This window comes from Callospermophilus lateralis, chromosome 18, assembly GCF_048772815.1.
Source record: "Callospermophilus lateralis isolate mCalLat2 chromosome 18, mCalLat2.hap1, whole genome shotgun sequence".
Lineage (NCBI taxonomy): Eukaryota > Metazoa > Chordata > Mammalia > Rodentia > Sciuridae > Callospermophilus > Callospermophilus lateralis.
In genome coordinates this window covers 65,781,695-65,803,903 of record NC_135322.1, presented here as the reverse complement: position 1 = coordinate 65,803,903, position 22,209 = coordinate 65,781,695, and the positions used below count along the sequence as shown (strand labels likewise).

Below are 22,209 nucleotides of genomic sequence, written 5' to 3'. Positions count from 1 at the left end.
GTTAGGTGACATTTTCTGCTCCCCAACATGTTGAAGTTTGAACATTAGAGAAGCTCGCCAAGGCAAGCATATAAAGCATGATTTATTTAAAAAGCGGTAAGGTAGACTTCTACTGTGGGGGAGAAGGGGGCCGTAGCTGATATCCCAAGAAGCAAGGTGTTCTGCCCTTTTTAGATGTCCTAGGCTTCCTTTGTTCTTCTGCCCTCTTCCCCTTATCTTTTCCCTCCTGTGCACCTGTCTAGGCCCAGGAATGCTAGGTGGACTGGCCAGTAGGTGGGAAACCGGTGGGCTGAAGGGGGAAGGTCAGGATGGTGCAACCCAGGACCAGTGAACCACCTTATAGCTCCCTGTAGGGAGGGGTAATTCCTGGGACAGATTACCTTAGCAACAGTTGGAGCATGGGCAGGTTCTTGATAAGGGTGGAGAAAGGGCTCTGAAGGAAATAACATTTCAATCCCTCAGGGGACTGTCTCCAATTTCTCTGGACTCACTCAAAATTGACCTGACCTGATTTACCTATCTATACTGACTGCCTGTCTAATTCTGGCTTTACTTGTCCTATGCCCACTTCACCTCCATTCAGGACAAATCTGAAGTTATAACACTCCGATACTATTTGTAAACTTTTACATCCCAATAACCCTTTTTCTTTCTCACCCTCTCTCTATCCACCAAGCTTTGACCTGGTAAAAATCAACATTTTAGAAATTTTATTACATGATATAAGGAATCTGTAGGCTCGTGTCCTACACTGAATAAAGAGGTTGCATGCAATATTTTACGTATGTATGTATGGTATGTGTGTGTGTATGTGTGTGTGTGTGTGTGTGTGTGTATATATATATATATATATATATATATATATATAATTTATTTATTTATTTGTTTTTAGACAGGTCCTCAGTAAGTTAGTTAGGGTCTCCTCCCTAAATTGCTGGGGCTAGCCTGGCACTTGTGATCCTCCTCCCTCAGCCTCCCCAATCACTGGAATGCATCTCTGCATTTTGGAACATCCTTCAACCTTAGAAAAAACAAGTTGCTAGGCACTGAGGGATTACAGACTTAATGACCAGGAGGAGGGAACATGCAAAGAGGACACAACAACCTACAAGGGAAGTTCAAACCCTAGTCTGCTGTTTAGTAGGTGTGTGCTCAGTTATGAAACAAGGGCAAGGCCAGCCCTGATTCCTGCACAGTTGTTTGCAGATGCAAAACTGTAAATGAAAGCACTCCTCAATAAACGTATAACCAGTATCCATCTGTGAAGTCAGTGTGTAAGGCCTCTCTAGTCTTCCATTCTTCACAACAGTTGGGTCCACCAGTCGTAGGAGTTTCAGGTGTAGTGCTGCCGGAACTCCACCTCTGTACTAGTGTTGAGACTTGGGCATTATGTTTTTCCAGTCTGAAGTAGGAAATGCTGGGAGGTAAGCTGTGTTACAGCCACAGAACACTGAAAGGGGCCGTCAGTGAGAACTAGTTGTATTATGGGCCAGGCTGTATGGGCAATGACCAAACAGACTCCATTTACCCTGAGACTGCATGTCATATAAGAGATGCATCTCCTATGGGAATACTCCGCCTCTGTACCTATCAATAGTTGCATAGTATGTTTGGCCACACAAAATGGCAATTCTCATACAATGTAAATTATTCTCTTTGGTTCCCATTTTTCTTGGACAACGTACCCTGTCAGAGATTGATTGTCTAGACGTTAGTAACCATGCTCTAACTTGTACTCAACTAGGATCATTTTGACCCATTTCACTTCTGCTTGCTTACTGCTATGTCAACCTGGACAGTCCCATGGGAAATACCAGTGTACCCATTGCATTGTTTCCCTAACTGCTCACTTCAGCTTCTGTACCCCTGCTCTCTTGCAGCTACATCAACTTGAATGTGGTTTTTGCAGTTTTTGCCTTTAAAGACCCTGAAATGCTTAGGCTCAAGACTGTTCCTTGCGGAGACTGACCATATGGGTCCTACCGGGAGCAGTGGCTGGCCAGCCACCTAAATACTCTCCAATTCAGACAAAATAGACTTAGTGTGTTTTCTGAGCGGTCTGCCCCATAACATCTGGTGTAATGGCTTTGCATCCAGGAGACATGATAGAATCCATGGTGGTCAAGGGCCTTCACCAGAGCAGAAGTGTGGAGGAAACAAGAACATGTCTTGGGCTGGGATGTGACTCAAGCGGTAGCGCGCTCGCCTGGCATGCGTGCGGCCCGGGTTCGATCCTCAGCACCATATACAAACAAAGATGTTGTGTCCGCCCAAAACTACTAAAAAAATAAATATTAAAAATTCTCTCTGTCTGTCTCTCTCTCTCTCTTTCTCACCTCTCTCTTTAAAAAAAAAAACAAAAAAAAAAAACAAACATGTCTTTCCTCAGTCTTCACCCAAAACTTTGGAAAACCCTACTGCCCTCCCTCACCATCACTCTGCTGGAATTAGGACTTGAACCCACACTGTTCTGGAGGTATAACCACAGCAGAAGGAGTTTGGAGAAAGTGTTTGTGAGTGAACATTTGTCTTGACCCGGGACAGACTTCCGTGGCATACCAGTGGGCATACCAGTGGCTTTCCATGTCTTCAGGCCTGTTTCGATACTCCCACTATGGACCTGGCTTTTTTTTTGGTAGCAGGGAAGGAACCCATGGACACTACCACTGAGTTTTACCCCCAACCCTTTTTTTTTATTTTTATTTACTTATTTATCTTGGAGGGGGGTACTGAGAATTTAACTCAGGGGCACTTGACCTTTGAGCCAGATTCCTAGCCATATTTTCCTTTTTTTTTTTAAGTATTTATTTATTATTATTAATTTTTTTTTTATTTTTCGGCGGACACAACATCTTTGTATGTGGTGCTGAGAATCGAATCCGGGCCGCACGCATGCCAGGCGAGTGCGCTATCGCTTGAGCCACATCCCCAGCCCCTCCTTTTTTTTTTTTTTTAATATATTTTTTTTAAAGTATTTCTTAGTTGTAGTTGGACACAATACCTTATTTTATTTATTTACTTATTTTTATGTGGCGCTGAGGATTGAATCCAGTACCTTGCATGTGCTAGGCGAATGCTCTACCGCTGAGCCACAGCCACATCCCCCCGCCCCGCCCTATTTTCTATTTTTATTTAGAGACAGGGTCTCACTGAATTGCTTAGTACCTTGCTTTTTAAAAAAATATTTATTTTTTTAGTTGTAGTTGGACACAATATCTTTATTTTACTTTTATGTGGTGCTAAGGCTCGAACCAAGAGCCTTGCACGTGCTAGGCGAGCACTCTATTGCTGAGCCACAATTCCAGCTCCAGTACCTCACTTTCTTTATTTATTTTTTAGTTTTCGGCAGACACAACATCTTTGTATGTGGTGCTGAGGATCGAACCCAGGCCGCATGCATGGCCAGGTGAGCGCGCTGCCACCTGAGCCACATCCCAGCCCAGTACCTCACTTTTTGCTGAAGCTGGCTTAGAACTCATGATCCTCCTACCTCAGTCTCCTGAGCCACTGGGCCTTTTTAGTTTTTGGGACAGGATCTTGCCAAGTTGCCCAGGCTGGACTTGAACATGTGATCCTCCTGCCTCATACTCCCACAAGGCTGGAGTCACAGGTGTGCTTTACTATGCCTGGACAAAATTCTCTCTCTCTTTTTAAAAAAACTAAAAAAAGTAGTAAGGCACCTGGGGTTCAGTCTCCAGTGCCAAAGGTGGGGGAAAAGATGCTGCCTGGAACACCTGGTAGAAGTCAGGTCTGAAATCGACACCAGAATCAAGGTGGCTGTAAGAAAATAAAATTTAAAAAAATAAATTAATTTTATAGTTATATATATACATATTTAGATGGACACAGTAGCTTTATTTTTAGGTGGTGCTGAGGATTGAACCTAGCAACAAACACATGCTGGGAGAGTCCTCTACCACTGAGCCACAAACCCAGCCCTAAAGTTGTGATTTGGAGACTGTCTGCTGCACAAAACCAAAATGGACACAGATTCTTGCATTTTATTATTATGATTATTATTTGTTTTGTTACTGAGAATTAAATCCAAGGGCACTGAGCCACATCCCCAGCCCTATTTTCTTCTTTATTTAGAGACAGGGTCTCCTGAGTTGCTTAGTGCCTTGCCATTGCTGGGGCTGGCTTTGAGCTCAAGATCCTCTTGTCTCAGCCTCCTCAGCCACTGGGATCATAGGTGTGTGCTATCATGCCCAGCCCCAAATGGACATAGAATCCAACTTTTTGAAGCCCGAACATTCCTGATTTCCTATGTATGTAAAATTGAGGGGCAAAGAAAAGTTCTGATATGAAATTCTGCTGAAAATATAGTGTTGTCACTGGGAACAATTAAGAAATGAACAGTTGTGCAGATTTGGCTGGCATTTTTTTTTTTTTTAAACATTTTAACTATAGGAACAGACCCATTCCCCTGGCATAGAATTATGTAGATATGTCTCTGCCCAAGAATTTATGTCCTGGGTGTGGGCCTCAACTAAGGAGGTCAGGAATTCCCAGATGAACACCCATGGAAGGATGGGGCATGCTTCGTATAGGTCCAGATCTTCTTTCAGGACTGACCCCCAATTGTGGGGAGCCACTCCAAATGCACACAACTTTAAATCCTGATGCAATAACTCGTGCCTTTCCCTTGCTTGGATATAAGGTGTGGCTCTGGAAGTGGCCCTAGGAGTAGGCAGCACCCAGAGGGGTTGGGCCACTCTCACCTTGTAATCCTACTCCTTGCCTCATTTGAACGGCTTCTTTCCAATAAAAGAGTTCAGCACCTGTCCCTCTATCTCCCTTTCCAAGGACCCCTCAGGTCAGAGGAGCCGTCACAGGACCCAAAGAGAAAGGTATTTGTCTGTCTTGTGTGGTTATTTCATGCAGCCCAGTTCCCCTAGAGTGACCCTGAGTGTTTAGTTATGGAATGCGACAATTGGCACCTGAACAGGGACTCCAGGGTGAATCTTAGAAATTTAGTGGGTTTGGAATTTCCTCCAGAAGTTAAGCGCCCTTAGGATTTCAAAGTAATTGTGGGGTGAATTGTAGAAAGTAAGTGAATTAGGCAGAAGAACAATCTGTGATAAAATATTTAATATCTGGGAATATTTCATCTTTAGATAGATTAAAAAAATTTATTTTTGCAATTCTAGAGACCCTAAATAAATGTGAAGAATTATTAAGATGAATAATGGGATATATTGTTAAGTTAATTCCTCTCCCATGGGGAAAGTGCTTTTGTGGACTTTTTTTGGATTGTTTTGTGAATCTGAAAGACCCCAGCCCAGCAACCTTAGGCTTAGTTACAAAATTATTAGGGCACGTCACAAACCTGCAGACAATGTGTTTTTCAGATAATCAGTTAAGTGTGACCGATTGAAAAAGGGAAAAACAGGATGGTTGGGAAAGAGCAGAAAAACAGATTCCAGGGCATGCCTGAATAAACAGGGGCTAATAAGCAGGAACAGAAAAATCAGAATGCTCATATGTAACTGTCATGTGGTATTGTTCCAGGAACATAAAATGAAAAATAACTTTACCCTTTAGGTAACCTATATGCTGGGTTCAAAATAGCCAATAAGAAACCTGTTGCTTACCGCGCGCGCGAAACCTGCCCCTTGACCCTATAAAAAACCTGTACCCCAAAGCCCGGTGTGCCAGCTCACCAAAGCTTCGGCTGAGGTTTCGCTGAGCACCCACAGGCGTCTGTGTCTGAATAAACCTCATGCGTTTGCAGCCAGTGCCTCGTGCGTCTTTCTTGGACAGGGAGTCGGTGGGTCTTTCAAATCTTTGTATTTTGAAATATTAAGTAAAGATTTTTTGGGTTTATGTACTAGAAGTCTGCACTTGGAGAGTGAGAAAAAGGGAAGAAGGATTCTATGATGAGACTTGATACAAGGATTCTTTACCTGTAGAGAAGTGAATTTTGTTTTTCTGTTGTTTTGTGAATATTCAGTTTATACTGGACCTCTGCTACATTCTTGCCCTACAGATCAGAATGGCTGGAACTTAGCTGCTGCTCTTTATGGGGTCTGTAACTCGACCCACTGCCTGCAGTGCTTTTAACTCTTAAACGACCTGGCCTGGGTGCCAAACGCAAATTGCCTTAAAATCTGATAGTAACACTGGCGTCTGCCCTTAAAACTCACTTTTAAAGTGCCACGTGCCGTAAGGGAAAACACTTGCTGTAGCAAGCGCAGGTGGCCGGCCCAAGGCAAACTACTTCCCTACTTCCCGCAGGGTGGGGGGGAAAAACAAATCATAGGAATGCGATGGGCTAGAGAAGCTCAAGGTGCCTCTGCCCCTGACAGTGGGCAGTCAGCTCCAAGCTGTTTCCATCACCGTGGTAACCGAAGGACGCCTGGCTGGCGGGAGCGGCTTCTTGGTCCCGCCTCCCGCACTTTCACAGGCTTCCCACTGGTCTTTGCGCTGTCACTCAGACAGGACTTCTGGTTCCGCCTCCAGCCACTAGCCTGTACTTCCTGTTTCAGACCTACTACCGGGAACCACACAGAGCCTGCATTTTAATCCACTTGAATCTATTATATGTAATATGAGATGTCAAGAGCTTTGTAGTATTTTGAACAACCAATAAAAAAAAAAAAAAAAAAGAATGCCCACCTGTAAATGCTAATGAAAGATATCTATTTCAGGCAAAATCTAATTCCACAGATTTCCACATTGCAGCCCTGAATTTAAGTTATTTATGAGCTGAATAACCTGATGATTTTCTCTATGGTTATGTTACTAAATAATGCTATTAATGGGAATTATCCACATTATGCTTCTTTATATTTTGCTTTTAATTTTGAAGGTTATGAAGATGTATTTGCTTGCCTCAGGAACAAAAGCCGGCAATGTTCCTGTGATAATCAAAAAATCCTTATTGTCATTCCTGACTATATAATTACAAGAAATAAATATATACACAAGAATCTTATCACGTGATGTCATGTATATAAAAAATGCACTACTTATTCAAGGAAAATTAAAATGGATCCAAATATCTTAAGAACCACGTGGTTACATAAAGTTTATACAATTATAAGTTATGCTCTTATTCCTGGTATATATTTTTCTAGGTATTTAGATAACCTATAATTGTTAATACATAAAATAATTAATATGTCTAATTGTTTATCCATAAAATAATTAACATATCTAATTGTTAAATATATATTTATCTAATCATTTTTCTTCAACAGAAAACACGTAATTTAGATATTTCTAATACATGCATTTACCTAATGCTCTGCCTTTTAGTTAGATATTTGAGATAAATATATTTTACTATAAATTTGCTTTCAAGAGATAATATAATCATCAAATAATTTCTCAGATTATTGTACAAACTTTATAAGATGATAAACAAATATAATTCTATCTACAGAAGTACCCAAGGGCTTTAACTATATTTTCTTTTTTTTAAATATTTAGCTTTTAGTTGGGCACAATATCTTTATCTTATTTATTTTTATGTGGTGCTGAGGATTGAACCCAGGGCCTTTCACATGCTAGGTGTGCACTCTGCTGCTGAGCCACAACCCCAGCCCTTTAACTATATTTTCTTTGAGACATTTCTTCTTATCAAGGTACAATAATTTGTTTAGACTCTAACGTTTCCAGAAGTTGTACCAAAGTATAACCAGGAAAAATTCTAAAAGGAAAAGAAGATGCTTTGTTCAACAGAGAGGAAGCACATATTGGAGGTCCTAAGAAGAAAAAAAAATCATCTTTGGGTAAAACAACGACTTCATATTCTAGATTTTAATGATAACAGTATTTTCCTAAATAGGAAAATATTTATATCATTATCAAGACAGATGATATAGGAAATTAAAACAATTGAAAAAGAGATTTATATGTACTGGACTGGCTATAAAAATTTTAACCAATTAATTCAAGGATATTTCAGACTATTTCCCTAATTTTACTATGCTGATGTGAACTAAATTTTGTCCATATTTTGACATGTTAAAGACCTATTAAAATGTTAAAGTTTATTTCCTTTAAGGAAGGTCTTTATTGCCTAAGGATTCTTACTGTTTAAGGCAAGGATTAATTTTGGTGAATAAATTTACATCCTTGATTAAACACTAAATACATTAAACTGCTGACTTAGATCCCAATTTTGACATTTCTCCCTGGAGACTAAATTTGATTGATTCAAAGACACTGATGATTCTTGCATATTATTTTTGTTTGTTGAATAGTTGTGAGATTTGGGAGAATATTTTATTAGGATTAATGTTCTCCAAATTAAAGTTGTACATTGGTTTTGAACAATAAAAGTTACAAACCTTTCAATTAAATTAAAAAAAAAGTTGCAAACCTTGTTGGAAATTGATATTATATAAGTTCTCTGATTGGACCTAGGATCCATGAAACATTATATGATATTTATATATTACTCCCTACACTGGGAAGTAAACTTAATCATATTTTCTAAAAGACAACTAAGAGATACCTAATTAAAAGATAATATTCTAAAATAGACTGATTTTTTGAGATCTTCTCAGTAAGAGATTGAGGGTTCTTTTTTTTTTTTTTTTTTTTGAGAGAGAGGAGACGAGAGAGAGAGAATTTTTTAATATTTATTTTTTTTAGTTATCGGCGGACACAACATCTTTCTTTGTACGTGGTGCTGAGAATCGAACCCGGGCCGCACGCATGCCAGGTGAGCGCGCTACCACTTGAGCCACATCCCCAGCCCCGAGGATTCTTTTTAAATTGTCCATTTACACAAATTATCAAAATGAATCAACTGATGTAGATACTAAAAAATTACAGTGATTAATAAAATATGTCTCATTTTCATGTCTAACCTCAGTTACTACTAACAGAGAAGGCCTTTACTCAATTTTATTAAATAAAGAAAAGGGGGAAAACAGGACCCTTAGGCAAATACTAGACCCATTGTAATACAGATTTAGTCAGTTAATCAGATTTCAAAGGAGAGTTTAAACCTGTCGTGATGATAATGACTCAACGACCTGGCCCAGGAAGGCCAATTCCCAGCTGCAGAGTTTATAGTCCAGCAGCTTCAGGGGCTTGTCAGTAAGTAAAAACCATGAACAGAGTTCTATGGACCCATTTCTCAGGTCCACCTTTAATATCCTGGGAAGTCCACCCCTGTAACTAGATTAACTGTACTGATACACAATTACAGACATAACCTACTCATTCCAAACCTACCTGAATCTGCTCTGGCTCCCACCTTCCCTGCTGGTGTGTCCTGAGAGTTACTCCAGAGTTTTCTGGGCTTCAGAAAAACCCAAGCTAAATTGGGTGTGGTGGCAATAATCCCAACAATTTAGGTGGAGGCAGGAGGAGTCCACGTTTGAGGTCAGCCTAGGCAACTTAGTGAGACCCTCTCTCAAAAAAAAAAAAAAAAAAAAAAAAAAAGGGACTGGGAATGTGGCTTGATGGTAAAATGCCCCTGGGTCCAATCCCCAGTACCAAAAATATATAAAGCGTTGGTAACATCTTCCTTGTCTTTCAGCATATGGAACGCCCCCAGATATACAATCCATTTTTTTGTCGGTGGACATAATGCCTTTATTAATTTTTTATGTATGTGGTGCTAAGGATCGAACTCAGTGCCTCACTCATGCTAGGCAAGCACCCTACTACTGAGCCACAACCCCATCCCCTCCTTTTTAAAAATTTTTTTTGGATATTTTTAGTTGTTGATAGACCTTTATTTCATTTATTTATATGTAGTGCTGAGACCTGAACCCAGTGCCTCACACATGCCAGGCATGTGTGCTACTGCTGAGCCCCAGCCCACAATCCTGGTCTTTATAAAACTATCACATACAGGGCCAGGCAAGGTGGCACACGCCTGTAATCCCAGTAGCCCAGGATGCTGAGGCAGGAGGATCATGAGTTCAAAGCCAGCCTTTGCAAAAAGCAAGGCACTAAGCAACTCTGGGTCAAAGATGAGACAGTCATAGAACCACCACCAGCCTCTCAGCTTCAGTCAGGCCTGTGGCCACACCCAGGTCAGAGAGGCTGGCTGAAAATGCTTAAAATAGAAGTTAAAGTCCGCTATTATCTGAACACATGGAAAATGGGGCATGATTTTGGGATTCAAGTGCATGTTTTCTTTCTTACCCTTCAGTGGCTTTCTGGGGTTGTAGTGACGTACACACCTGCTCGAAGGGCACGTTCTGGTCCCCCTGGGAAGGGGGCCCCAGTGCACCCGCAGGCCTCGTGGTGCCCACAGGGATGCCCGGGGCAGCCCCGCTGCCTAGGGACCCACATGTGCTGTTGGAGCTGGCACCTTGGGGACCTCAGCAGTGTAGGCATGGCACAACTGCGGCACAAGAGTGGCACGCATCCCAGAATCCTGGGCACAAGTGGGCTCACCGCGATCATCGAGGGTGCTCCAGACCAGCCTACAGGACTCACTTCCATAAATCAGAGCAATGGCCACTGACAAGTGTTGGGGGCCAGGCTGACCTTGGTCCACTCCCCTGAGGTGCTGCCCTAACTGCTGTGGCCTGGACTCAGCCCATGACTCCCCAGAGGATACACACACAGCCCATTCAATGGGCAACGCAGGTGCCATGTCCACTTCAGGACAACTGCCAAGGACGTGCCCTGGGGCAGAACCAGCCAGATACCTCCCAGGTACAAGTCTCTGGTAGTAAAGTTGGAGACCTGGGGCCCAGACAGTGTCCCTCACAAAGCGCCCAGAGCCCCTGTCCCATGTACCTCCCACAGCCCTGCAGGCTTCCTCAAGAGCGAGTCAGCACTGGGACAAAAGGAAGCGACCACGATTCACAGCTCCAAGTGCCACTGCTCAGGGGGCGCTGAGGCACCAAGGGCAGGAGCTGCCAGCGGGAGCCCACTGCCACTCCAGGAGCCAGAGCCAGAGCCAGAGCCAGGGCCCTGCTAGGTGTCCATGCTTCACCCTAGATGGTCTTCTGGTCTCCAGGTGCCTCAGAGATGATCTGAAACCAGACTCCGTAACCTGGGCAGTGCAGCACAAAGGCTCTCCACCTGCAGGATTTTATTTTTCTTTGTGGTGTTGGGGATGGACCTGGAGTGTGCACGTTAGGCACGCGCTAACCCAAGCTGCCCCCAGCCCCACCACAGAACTTGTCAGTGAAGCAGCACGACCCTCAGCGGGGTCAAAACCAAGGTGTTTCCCCACACACAAGGCTGGACCAGAGGGGAGAGGTTCCTTCCTCACAGCTGTCCACAGGGCGGCAGGGCCCAGGGCCCAGTCCCAAAGCTGTTGTCCCCTTGCTGAGTGAGCGCCATGAGAAGAGGACAGGTGGCTCAGAGGCCCTCATGGTGGACCCTGCTAGCATTCCGTGGGAGTCTCAGGACAGGCCTGGGTCAGTCTGATTGCTGGGCTGTCTGGACCATGCAGCCACACGTGCAGGTGCGAGTCCTGGACCTGGGAACTGGGGCACCTCGACGTGCATTCCTGACGGGGGAGCGATGTGCAAATACCAGAAGTGCCAGCTGCCTCTGAAGAGGTCGCTAACACTGACAGAGACCAGCAGACAGGCCCGCCACAGAGGCCTGGAAGGCTCCACAGGCGCAAGGTGCAAATCTCACATGACAGGAAATGGGGCGGGGGTGAGGGGCTGCTGGGGAGAAGCCCTGGATCACCGAGGTGCGGTCGAAGAGCTGCAGCTATCTGGGCCAAGAGGGCTCTTCCCCCTGGGGTGTAGGCTGCTGGGCCACCTCCTCCTCCCCAGAGGCTTGCTGCTCCCTTTGGGCATCAATCCACCTCTGTGGTGGGATCATTTTCTTAGGCCCATGGGGCGGTGGGCCAATGAGAGCCTCAATGTCCTCATAGTTTATCACTTCCTTTTCCAGAAGGGCATTTGCCAGCTAGAAAGAACAGACACAGTGTTATGTGAGTTCCTGCAACGCAGGACAAGTGCCTTTGAGAGCAGGATATCTGAGACAGGGACGCGTTGCAGAGAGCCCCTCTGCCCAGGGAGGCCCTTCTGTGCAGGACAGCTGGGACAGTGCTCTTTCCAAGGGCACAGAGACACCAGGACAGCATGTGCGAGACCTCCCCGCCGCCCACCCCCCCGGCCTTGGGACCATCCTCCAGCTGCAAGCCTCATCAACTCTCTACTTCTCTTCCAAGTCTTTGCTTTCAGCAACTGCACAGTCCTAACCGGGCAGGTCTGCTTTAGTCAGTGGGATCCCGACCTGCACCCATCCTCGTCCACCCTGTAGTGAGACCAAGGCTACAAAGCAGGGCTGACCAACCCCATGCACCGATTCACATGCAGAGGCAGGTTTAGCCTGCAAATGAGCTGCCCACAGTGCTTGGTGAGGTAGAGGCTTGGGTCTGGGTCCCCCAACACCATTCTCAGCTGACAGAAGAGCCAGTTCAGTGTAACAAAACAAGAGGTGAAGAAACAAGTGCCCACTGACCTTCTACCTCTGAGGCACAAAGAGCCATCACCACCACCACATTCTGGTGGCAGTTATCAGGGCCCAGGATCACAAAAGTAACTCTACCTCTGGAACCATTCTCCCCAAAGCCTACCAACACCACTATAAAAAGACATCAGGGGCTAGGGGTTTGGCTCAAGCGGTAGCGCGCTCGCCTGGCATGCGTGCGGCCCGGGTTCGATCCTCAGCACCACATACAAACAAAGATGTTGTGTCCGCCAAGAACTAAAAAATTAATAAGTAAATAAAACCTCTTTCTGTCTCTCTCTCTCTCTCTTAAAAAAAAAAAAAAAAAGATATTAAAAAAAAAAAAAGACATCAGGCTCAGTGGTACAGTGTTTGCCTAGCATTCAATTCTCAGCACCACCATATAAAAATAAATAAATAGAATAAGGGTATTGTGTCCACCTACAACTAAAAAAAAAAAAAAAAGACATCAAACAATCCCATCAAGGGAGATCTCAAATCTTAGATAGCCAGGGTTGCCAAGAACAGGGAAGGCCAGGCATGGTGGGACACACCTGTAATCCCAGCAGCTCAAGAGGTTGAGGCAGGAGGATCACAAGTTCAAGGACAGCCTGGGCAATTTATTGATGCCTAAGCAACTTAGTAAGACCCTGTCTCATAATAAAATTTAAAAAAGATTTGGGGAGGTTGCTCAGTGATAAGACACCCCTGGGTTCCACCCTTAGTACCAAAAAAAAGTTAATGATTACTGAAGCTGAGTCATGTGGACGTGAGGGAAGAGGATGCTCTTCTATGGGGAGGGACTGGCTGGACACATGACATAGAGACTAGGCTGGGCTAGTTGGGGTTTGTGTGCACATTTGAGTGCTACAGGGAGAGGGAGGCTGTGCCAGGTGCCCGCTTGGCCCTCACCGCCTGCAGCTTGTCTAGGTTGTCCAGCAGCACCTTCTCGGTGTGTCTGTAGGCCTTGGTCACCAGCAGTTTTGCTTCCTGTGGAGGAAAGGGGCAGATCTGTCACAAGAAAGGACAGCTGACTGCTGTCTACAGGCTCATCCCCAACAGCCAGTTCCAACACCTAAGTGCAGGGAAGTAACACAGGCTCACACCTTCCAGCTCTCGTGACAAACAGCGGTCTCCTGCTCACACCCGTCTTAGGAACACCCATGTCCACAAGCCTGCCCACCTGCAGCTACACACACCCTGCTGGCTGTGGCTGTAGGGGTCCCACCTGTCCTCTGCTGTACCCACAGTAGCCACATGAGCTGCAGCAGCTGGAGCCATCCCAGGGCAGACCTGTACACCATCCTGGCCCGGCCACAGGCTGCAGGGTGGTGTATACTGGCCTTTGTTCAGTGCACTTGACATTCTCCACAGATTTATGAAGGAAACATGCTCAACGGGCCAGGGCGACACCAGCACTTGAGAGAAGCGAACCTGAGTCAGGTCTTCTGCAGCAGGGTACTCGGGCAACAGTGGGCCTCCTGAGCAGGACAGCTAGACACCTGCAGCAGCCCCAGGGCCCTCTCGCTCAGCAGGGGTGTGGCAGTGAGGCCTGAGCAGACTCACATGGTCCATCATCTGCTGGAGGCCCTGGCTGAAGGGGCGTCGTCCGATGCCCATGAAGCCCTCTTGTGCCTCGGGAAAGGAGACAGGCCCGATGCCAGGTGCCATCCCAAACTGCTTCACCATGGAGTAAGCGATGCGGGTGACCTTCTTCAGGTCATCCTGGGCCCCTGGAGTGCAGGATCAAGGAGGGGCACATTTCAGGAGCCCATGGGGCATAGGGGCACCAGGTTCCAGGTCCCATCAGAGCCCATGAGGCGAGGCACTGCACTTCCCTAACAATTTACCCCTGAGAACTTTCACTGCAACGCAGATTATTAGGAGTCTGCACGTGGTTCCTGCTCCTTAAGGGAGAATCTTAACACTCTCAAAAATGCTCTTGGGTTAGCCAGGTACGGGGCTGCATAACCCCAGAGACTCGGGAGGCTGAGGCAGAAGAACTGCAAGGCCAAGGCCAGTTTTAGCAACTTCGTGAGACCCTGTCTCAAAATAAAAAGGGTTGGGAATGTAGCTCAGTGGTAAAGTACCTTGGTTCAACCCCCAGTGTAAAAAGGAAAAAAAGAGATCTTTTTTTTTTTTCTAAAAATAGGGAGAGAGAAAGAGAAAGAGAGAGGGAGGGAGGGAGGGGGAGGGGGAGAGAGAGAGAGAGAGAGAGAGAATATTTTAGTATTTATTTATTCTTTTTAGTTTTCGGCGGACACAACATCTTTCTTTGTATGCGGTGCTGAGGATCGAACCCGGGCCGCACGCATGCCTGGTGAGCGCGCTACTGCTTGAGCCACATCCCCAGCCCAAAAGAGATCTTCTTGGTTTAAAGACTGCTCAGGATGCCTGCCTGGCTCACCCTTGGAAATTCTTTTTTTTTGTTTGTTTACTATTTTTTAGTTGTAGATGGACACAATACCTTTATATTATTATATATTTTCATGTGGTGTCAGAAATGGAACCCAGTGCCTCACGCACGCTAGGTACGTGCTCGGGCTCGCCCACTGAGCCACAGCCCAGCATGCCCATGGCAATTCTCAGCAGGAGGCCACTCCGTGTCAGGAGGGCCCATCAGCCTTGAGCTTGATATCCTGGTTGTGGAGCAGGGCCCTTTGTCACCTTTCTGCACATCCCAGTGGAGTAACCGCTTGAGAAAAGGGAAGCTGCTTCAATTTTATGCACTTTGATATAGCTGTGACCAATTAATTGCACTTATAGTCTGTATGTATGTAAATTTTTTTATATAATTATTTTAAAGGGCTTGCTTAGCTCCCAATCTTCTCTGGCAACAGCTCAACTTTTAAAAACAAGTGCATTGGCTGGGTGCAGTGGCACACGCCTGTGATCCCAGTAGTTGGGGAGGCTGAGGCTGAGGCTGAGGCTGAGGCAGAAGGATCAGGAGTTCAAAGACAGCCTCAGCAAAAGTGAGACCCTGTCTCTAAATGGCTGGGGATGTGGCTCAGTGGTCGAGTGCCCCTGAGTTCAATCCCTGGTACCACCCTCCAAATAAATAAACAAACAGTGAATGAAATAAACTGCCCTTGCACCACTGAGGTCTTGCACCAGATTTACCCCATCATGTGCACAGAACCCAAGGCTGTAACACAACCCCACTCTGACATCTCCAGATCCTGTGGGCCAGCCCTACCAGAAGTGACCCTGCTGAAGGAGATCGCCTCAGCTGCTCGGCCACCCAGGGCCATGCACATCCGCTCGAACAGCTGCTCTGTGGTGAAGAGGTGCTGGTCTCTTGGGAGCATCTGAGCAAAGCCCAGGGCGGCATTGGTCCGAGGTGCTATGGAGACCTACAGAGGTCAGGGAGGAGTCAGAAGAGAGGTTAGTTAACGTCTGAAACCAGGGCTGCAGTTCAAGCTCAGCGGTGGAGGCCTAGAGGCCCTGGGTTCTATCCCAGGCCCCAAATAATCTAAAACCAAATTAATGGTTTGATAATCATGACTGCTGCAGTCACGCTCATAGGGACAACCCACATCAGCAGCCTCTCACAACACAACGAGGTCACCTGACTCGCAGCCAACAAACTATCCTGAAAAGGAAAGGAAATCTGAAATCCTGATGCTCCGTTCCCACAGATCTTTACTGTTTCTGCTTTTTTTCTGCTCTGTACTGGGGATGGAATCCAGGGTGCTCTACCACTATGCTACACCCCCAGTCCTTTCCGTCTTTTATTCTGAGGTGTCCCAATATTGCCCAGGCAGGCTTGGGACTGTTTGTGGTCCTCCTGCCTCAGCCTCCCAAGTCAACGAAACTCCCCAGTGCGCAACCACTATACACAGCTCATCATGGGTTCTTCTGCATGAATTTTATTATTTTTTTAATGTTTATTTTTCAGTTGTAGTTGAACACAATACCTTTATTTTACTTATTTATTTTTATGTGGTGCTGAGGCTCAAACCCAGGGCCTTGCACGTGCTAGGCGAGCGCTCTACCACTGAGCCACAACACCAGCCCAAGTTTTTCTGCATGAATTTTAGTTTTCTAAGATACTATTTGGCTTCACTGCTGAGTTCATGAGTGCCCTGTTCCTCACCCTGGGCCTGGCCCACCACTCAGTGCCTGTTGGACACCTTAGGTGCCAGTGGAAACACCCACTGGGCAGCATGCCACAGAAGCAGCCTTCTCATGCTCCCCGAGACGCAGAGGGACTGCCTGCTGCTGCTCAAACATGACCCTGACAATAACCTGCTACAGTGAACTACAGAGCAGTGAAGGGGGCTGAGGTGTCTCCACAGAGCAGCTGCCCCTGAGCATGCACTCAAACCAAACTGCCAGCGTGGACACCCCAACTGTCAGAGCTGCTTTCACGGTCACTCAAGCTCCTTCCTTCAGACTTGCCTGTTTGCTTTGTGGAAGGTGCTACAAGGTAACACCATTAGACAGGAGCAAGTCAAGCCCGGACTGCTCACCAGAGAGTTCTTCCCTTGAATGCTGAGCTCAACTCCATGTCTGTCACTTCAGAGCCTTCAGTGAATGGAGCTTGTCACTGTGAGGCTCAGGGCAGGCAAGGGTAGCGGCCCTGGTCATGCCCAGAGCTGAAGCTGTGGTTCAGATGCCAGACCCACCCTGCCTCTGGCATCCTTGTGTCTGCCACTGTCTGGAACCTGACAGCAAACCCCACAAGCTTTGTTCTCAGGAAGCACAAACGCACATGGCATGTCCTGGTCATCTCCCAAGCCACCTGCAACCTACCTTCATCACAGCCTCCGTGTGCTCCAGCAGCCAGCCAACCAAGGCGTGGCCTGACTCGTGAAAGGCGACCACCCTCTGCTCCTCCTTGGAGAGGATCCTGCTCTTTTTAGCAGTCCCTGAAAGCATGCCAAGAATGGAGTTCAGTCCCAGGGCACCACAGGGCCTCGGCACTGGCTGTGGCTCAGCCCCCTCACCCACAACTGCCACTCCGGGTACCTCCTCTTAGGAGGGTGTGGCAGGAGGTCTCCTCTTTTTCTTTGACAAATACTGGATTCGTCCAGTGTTTGTAGACCTTAGGGACAAGTGCCACCCTTCAATGAGCCTCTCCCTGCCCTGGTGGGCCTGCAGGGCTGGGGTCTCTGCTTGTGCTCCCTTGGGCCTACTGCAGCTCTGCCTCGGGTGCCCCTTCCTTAGAGGGGGTCTCTGTTCACCTCTCCCTGGCTCATCCCTCTGGGGCAGTTCCATCCACTGTCCCAGACTTTCAGGTACCTTCCAGTTCCACTCCGTGCACAGTATTTAGTGCAGCATACACCTGGGCCTTTACCCCCTCTCACTGTGAGACTGAACCCATCTAGAACACGCTGGCAGTGGCTGCTAAGATCACTTCTACCCAGCTGACCAAAGGGGTGTAAGCCTGAGGCCATAGGTCTCACAGAATGGATGCCCCTGAACCAGCATGCTGCACGTTCAGTATGGGACTAGCTGGGGACCCACAGACAGGGCCAGGACACACACAACAGTGTCCATGAGCGCCTTCTTTAGCAGACTGTTGTTCCCATGGTCTTATCTGCTAGGATGCTATTAACTGAAAGCTTATCGCCTTTTGCATAAAAATAAATGGTCATATAGAACAAACTCTCAGGAAGACAAGGCAGCTCCAATCCTGTGCTCTGTGTGTTTCCATCCTGTGACCCTGAGGACCTGGGTGACATGTGTCCAGAATGCACTCAAACTCAGGGTCACCAGGATGTGCTTCCTGCAGGGCTGGTACACAAGGGAGGCCTGAGCTCCTCTGACACTGGCAAGGGGCTTCCTCTAGAAGACTGGCATGTCTTGGGCTCCAGCAATCATCCGAGCCCTGACGACAAGAACATGCGTGGACCACGTGTGGAGGCTGCCAGCAGAGCTAAGCAGCTTCTAACCTCACCCAGGTGCAGTCCTGCTCTCCTCAGAGAGCCTTGGACCCCACCCTGAGGAGGTGTGGTCAGCCCTGGGCCTCCCACCCTGCTGAGGGGCGGGGCCAGTAGCAAGGTGTATATACCCCTCCCTGCCCTCGGGCAGGCTGCCTCCACCTACCCGAACACCACTGATGCTTGGGCCTGGTCCAGTGGGCAGTGGCTCTCAGCCACCCCACAGTGGCTGGACACACTGTCACGGCTCGGTGTGCAGAGTATCTTAGAATTTGCCTGGGGAGCCCGTCTGCACTTATGTGAGCATGCAGTGTCTTTAGCTTAGAAAAGCAACACTCCCGGCTGCTTGGCCAAGCAAACTTGCGTCTGCACTGGCCACCTGCCTGCCTCTGCTCTCGTATCTTGTGTGACTGGCCTCTTCCTGGGTATTTCTAGGCCCAGGCCTGTAGAGAGAGGGGCGCACATCATACCAGCCACCAAACGCTCCACTGCATATTCAAAACTGAAGGTGTGCACAGACGTGTGCCCCTCCCGAGCGGCGTGCAGCGCAGCCTCGTTACAGATGTTGGCGATGTCAGCACCTGTCAACACAAGTCCAGTGTGGGAGGTGGGCACTCACTCTTCCCCAAGGGGGTCATGGGAAGGAAAGGGAGGGAAGAAAGTTCTTCAGGGAGAAAGAAGAGGGAAAAGCAAGTGGCCAAAGGGGAACAGCACGGGAAGTGGGAGTGAGTGTGGGAAGATGGCAGGAGGCCCAGGCAGGAGAGCACGAGTCAGAGCTCAGCCTGGGCCATGCAGTGAGATCCTGTTATGAGAAGCAAAAAGAGAAAGGGCTGGGCTGTGGCTCAGTGGTGGAGCGCTTGCCTAGCACAGGTGAGGCACTGGGTTTGATCTCAGCACCAGACGTAAAGAAATAAAAACAATAATAAAATAAAAATAAAAACAAAGATGATAAAGGGCTAGGGATGCAGCTCGGTGGTACACTGCCCTAGGCTCAATTCCCAGCACCACCCCCCCCCCAAAAAAAAAAAAGCCTCAAAAAACCTTGATCTGTGCTGGCTACTTCTACTCACACAGCCAAGCCAGTGAGAGTGGTAGGAGCGGCGGGGCAGGCAGGGCAGGGCAGGGCGCCCAGTCTGACCTGGAAGGCCATACAACAGGACACAGGTGGTGCCCCAGTGCTCTGCAGGCAGGGCCTCTGCAGAGGTGACCTCACAACCACCACCTGTGCACCCTCGGGGAGACCTCATCCCTGCTGCCTGTGGAGCTGCTGTTGGGGGAAAAGAGGCCTGCCTCCCTTAGGCCCTTCTGCTGCCTCACCCAGGCCTGAACTGACCACCTGCAGGTGCAACTGAGACTGCCCACCCACCCACTGGCACCTGCCAGCTGCAGGCTGGGAACATACCACTGAATCCGGGTGTCAGTTCTGCCAGCCGCTGGGAGTAGAAGCTGCTGGCTTGGGTGAGCTTCAGACTCTTCAGGTGCTGCTCGAAGATCTCCCGCCTCTCCTGCCAGACAGGGCCACAGGCTGGACTTAAGCCCGCCAGAAGGGCACAGAGCAGTGCTGGGTCACCCCAACACCAAGACCTGCAAGGACTCACAAGAACCGCTGGCTTTTAAGTCAGTGTGCTGCATCCTAGGTCACCACCCACGGTTTGGAAAACCAATTTAGAGAGCTGAAAGCAGTATTTTTAAAAATGAAAATGAAACATACCGAGTACAAAAATGAAGCACATCAGCAATGCTGAGTTTATTTTGCAAAACTTCTGATTCTCACACAACACACACTGTATGTTCTAGAACTTTCTGATGCTTCTCACACAGTCAGAAGCCAGCCTCCAGTGCAGAGCCAGACATCTCTGGATCATCCCGTGCAGTGCAACACAAAGCACCCAACCAGCTCCCAGGCCTCCCTCCTCCTGCCCCACCACACAGGACCCTCCTCACTGCACACTGGGCTGCTGCTCCCTTGGTGGCACAGAGGCTGTGGGGCTGCCAGGACACCCACCCCACCCACTTACAGAGGCAAAACAAGCACTTGAGAAGAAGGGTGAGGATCCCAAGGTCTGCACAGAGCTCAAAGGAAGACGGCATGCAAGCATGATTTCCTAGCAAGGCTTCAGCAACTGAGTGAGGCCCTGTCTGAAAAACTAAAACGGCTGGGATGTGACTCAGTGGTACAGCACCTGCATTAAATCCCCAGGGCCAAAAAAAGAAAGAAAAAGCAATCCCGCCCCCCCCCCAAAAAAAAAAAAAATCCCAGATTTTCCTTCCCTGGATCTCGTCTCAGAAAATTGGTCAAACAGGTCAACCAGCCCTGTCAAGCCCAAATGCCGAGGATGAGGACAGAACAGTGGGTAAGCACCAGCAAGCTGCCAAGCTGAGAGCAGGAGTCAGGGACGGTGGGCAGCTGGCACCCAGCAAGACCTGTAGCAGGTCACACCAAGCCCCAACCCAGAGGGAAGGAGCGCCAGGCACCTGGCAGCCTACCGTGGAGGAAGGTGCTGACCTGCAGTGTGGGAAGGTCAATGAAGACATGACGGTCCAGTCGGCCCGGCCTCATCAGAGCCATGTCCAAAACGTCGGCTCGATTTGTGGATGCCAGCACAATGACATGGTCTGTGGTGCCCATCCCTGAGGAGACAGAGTGGACACTTGGCCTTCAGCATGGGAAGCCTAGACACAGTGGCTTTTCCCTGTGGCTTCCCCTCTCAGGCCCAGTGAGAAAGCAATACCTCTGGACTTGAGCTGTGAAGCCCTTCCTGCCTTCCAAACACAGTCACTTCCCCTGAGGGTCTGCAAAGACAGAACTGTCGCACATCCACTGAGGGCCCAGGCAGGGCGAGTGGGGCCCACAGGGGATGGGATCCTGCCGTCTCACCTGGGAGGTGCCCGTTCCTCTCTCCTGCGCTGCAGCCGTCTGCCCTGCACACTAGCGCTGTGCCTTAACACCTGGCCTGTTTCTCCCTCAAGAAGTTGAAGTGGCTTCAGAAATAGGCAATGTCCCTTGTGCGTGTGAACTCTGACTGGACCCGACTGGAATAAACCACTGGCACAAAAGCGGCAGGGAAACCTGAGCCTGGTGGGTATTCCATGCTATGAACCTGGAGAGCTCGATGGACACTGTGAGTTTTGTTGACTGTAAAGACATATGCAGAACATGTGAGATTCAAGACTTTGGATCTGATTCAAAACATCTGCTGGGGAGTGCAAGGGAGTGGGAAGTGTGGACAGAGGAGGAATGTGGGGCAGACACAGGCTCACTGCTCCCTTTGCTTTGCTCCTGGGTGTGTGTGAAAAGTTCTCTAATACAAAGTTCAGAATGTAAAGATGCTGTGGTATCTGTCTATTTATTTATTTTTGTGCTGCTGTAGACTGGATATAGGGCCTCATTGTGTGCTAGGTAAGCCCTCTACCACTGAGCTACACCCCAGCCCCTTTTGAGACAGGGTGTTGCTAATTCCCCAGGCTGGTCTCAAACTTGGGATCCTCTTGCTCCGTCTCCCAAGTTGTTGGGATCAGAGGCATGTGTCACTGCACCTGGCTCTTCGGCAAATTAAGAAATCCCTAATAAACTGACATGAACTAATTTTAAATTGCTGATAACCTTTTTTTTTTTTAGAATTTTTTTAATATTTATTTTTTAGTTATCGGCGGACACAACATCTTTGTTTGTGTGTGGTGCTGAGGATCGAACCCGGGCCGCATGCATGCCAGGCGAGTGCGCTACCGCTTGAGCCACAACCCCAGCCCGCTGATAACCTTTTAATGAAAGTGAAACTTAAAAGAAATACTAGAGAGTGAGGTCCTGAAGGTGTGTCAGACTTGCCCTCTGTCCTTAACCAGCTCTGAATACAGGTTGGACAGTGAAGCCACGAAGCCTGGGCCAGGGGCCTGGTCACCTTGTCAAAGGCTGCCATCCCCAACCTTC

At 47.9% G+C, this 22,209-nt stretch overlaps 1 protein-coding gene across 3 annotated transcripts in view; it reads right to left on the bottom strand.

Annotated features, from left to right (window-relative positions):
• Positions 1 to 8,577: 8,577 nt before the first annotated feature.
• Positions 8,578 to 22,209, bottom strand: part of Spg7 (SPG7 matrix AAA peptidase subunit, paraplegin) — a 35,356-nt gene continuing 21,724 nt past the window's right edge. For 2 of the 3 annotated variants that reach the window (XM_076839365.2, XM_076839366.2), the window contains exons 10-17: positions 20,788 to 20,912; positions 19,684 to 19,786; positions 18,752 to 18,862; positions 17,152 to 17,267; positions 15,593 to 15,749; positions 13,963 to 14,129; positions 13,309 to 13,386; positions 8,578 to 11,850 (exon numbers count right to left, since the gene is read on the bottom strand). In XM_076839365.2, coding sequence (XP_076695480.2) covers positions 11,650 to 11,850; positions 13,309 to 13,386; positions 13,963 to 14,129; positions 15,593 to 15,749; positions 17,152 to 17,267; positions 18,752 to 18,862; positions 19,684 to 19,786; positions 20,788 to 20,912 — 1,058 coding nt within the window. In that variant the 3' untranslated portion in view covers positions 8,578 to 11,649. The remainder of the gene's footprint in view (positions 11,851 to 13,308; positions 13,387 to 13,962; positions 14,130 to 15,592; positions 15,750 to 17,151; positions 17,268 to 18,751; positions 18,863 to 19,683; positions 19,787 to 20,787; positions 20,913 to 22,209) is intronic. The other variant, XM_076839368.2, reaches the window with a different exon arrangement.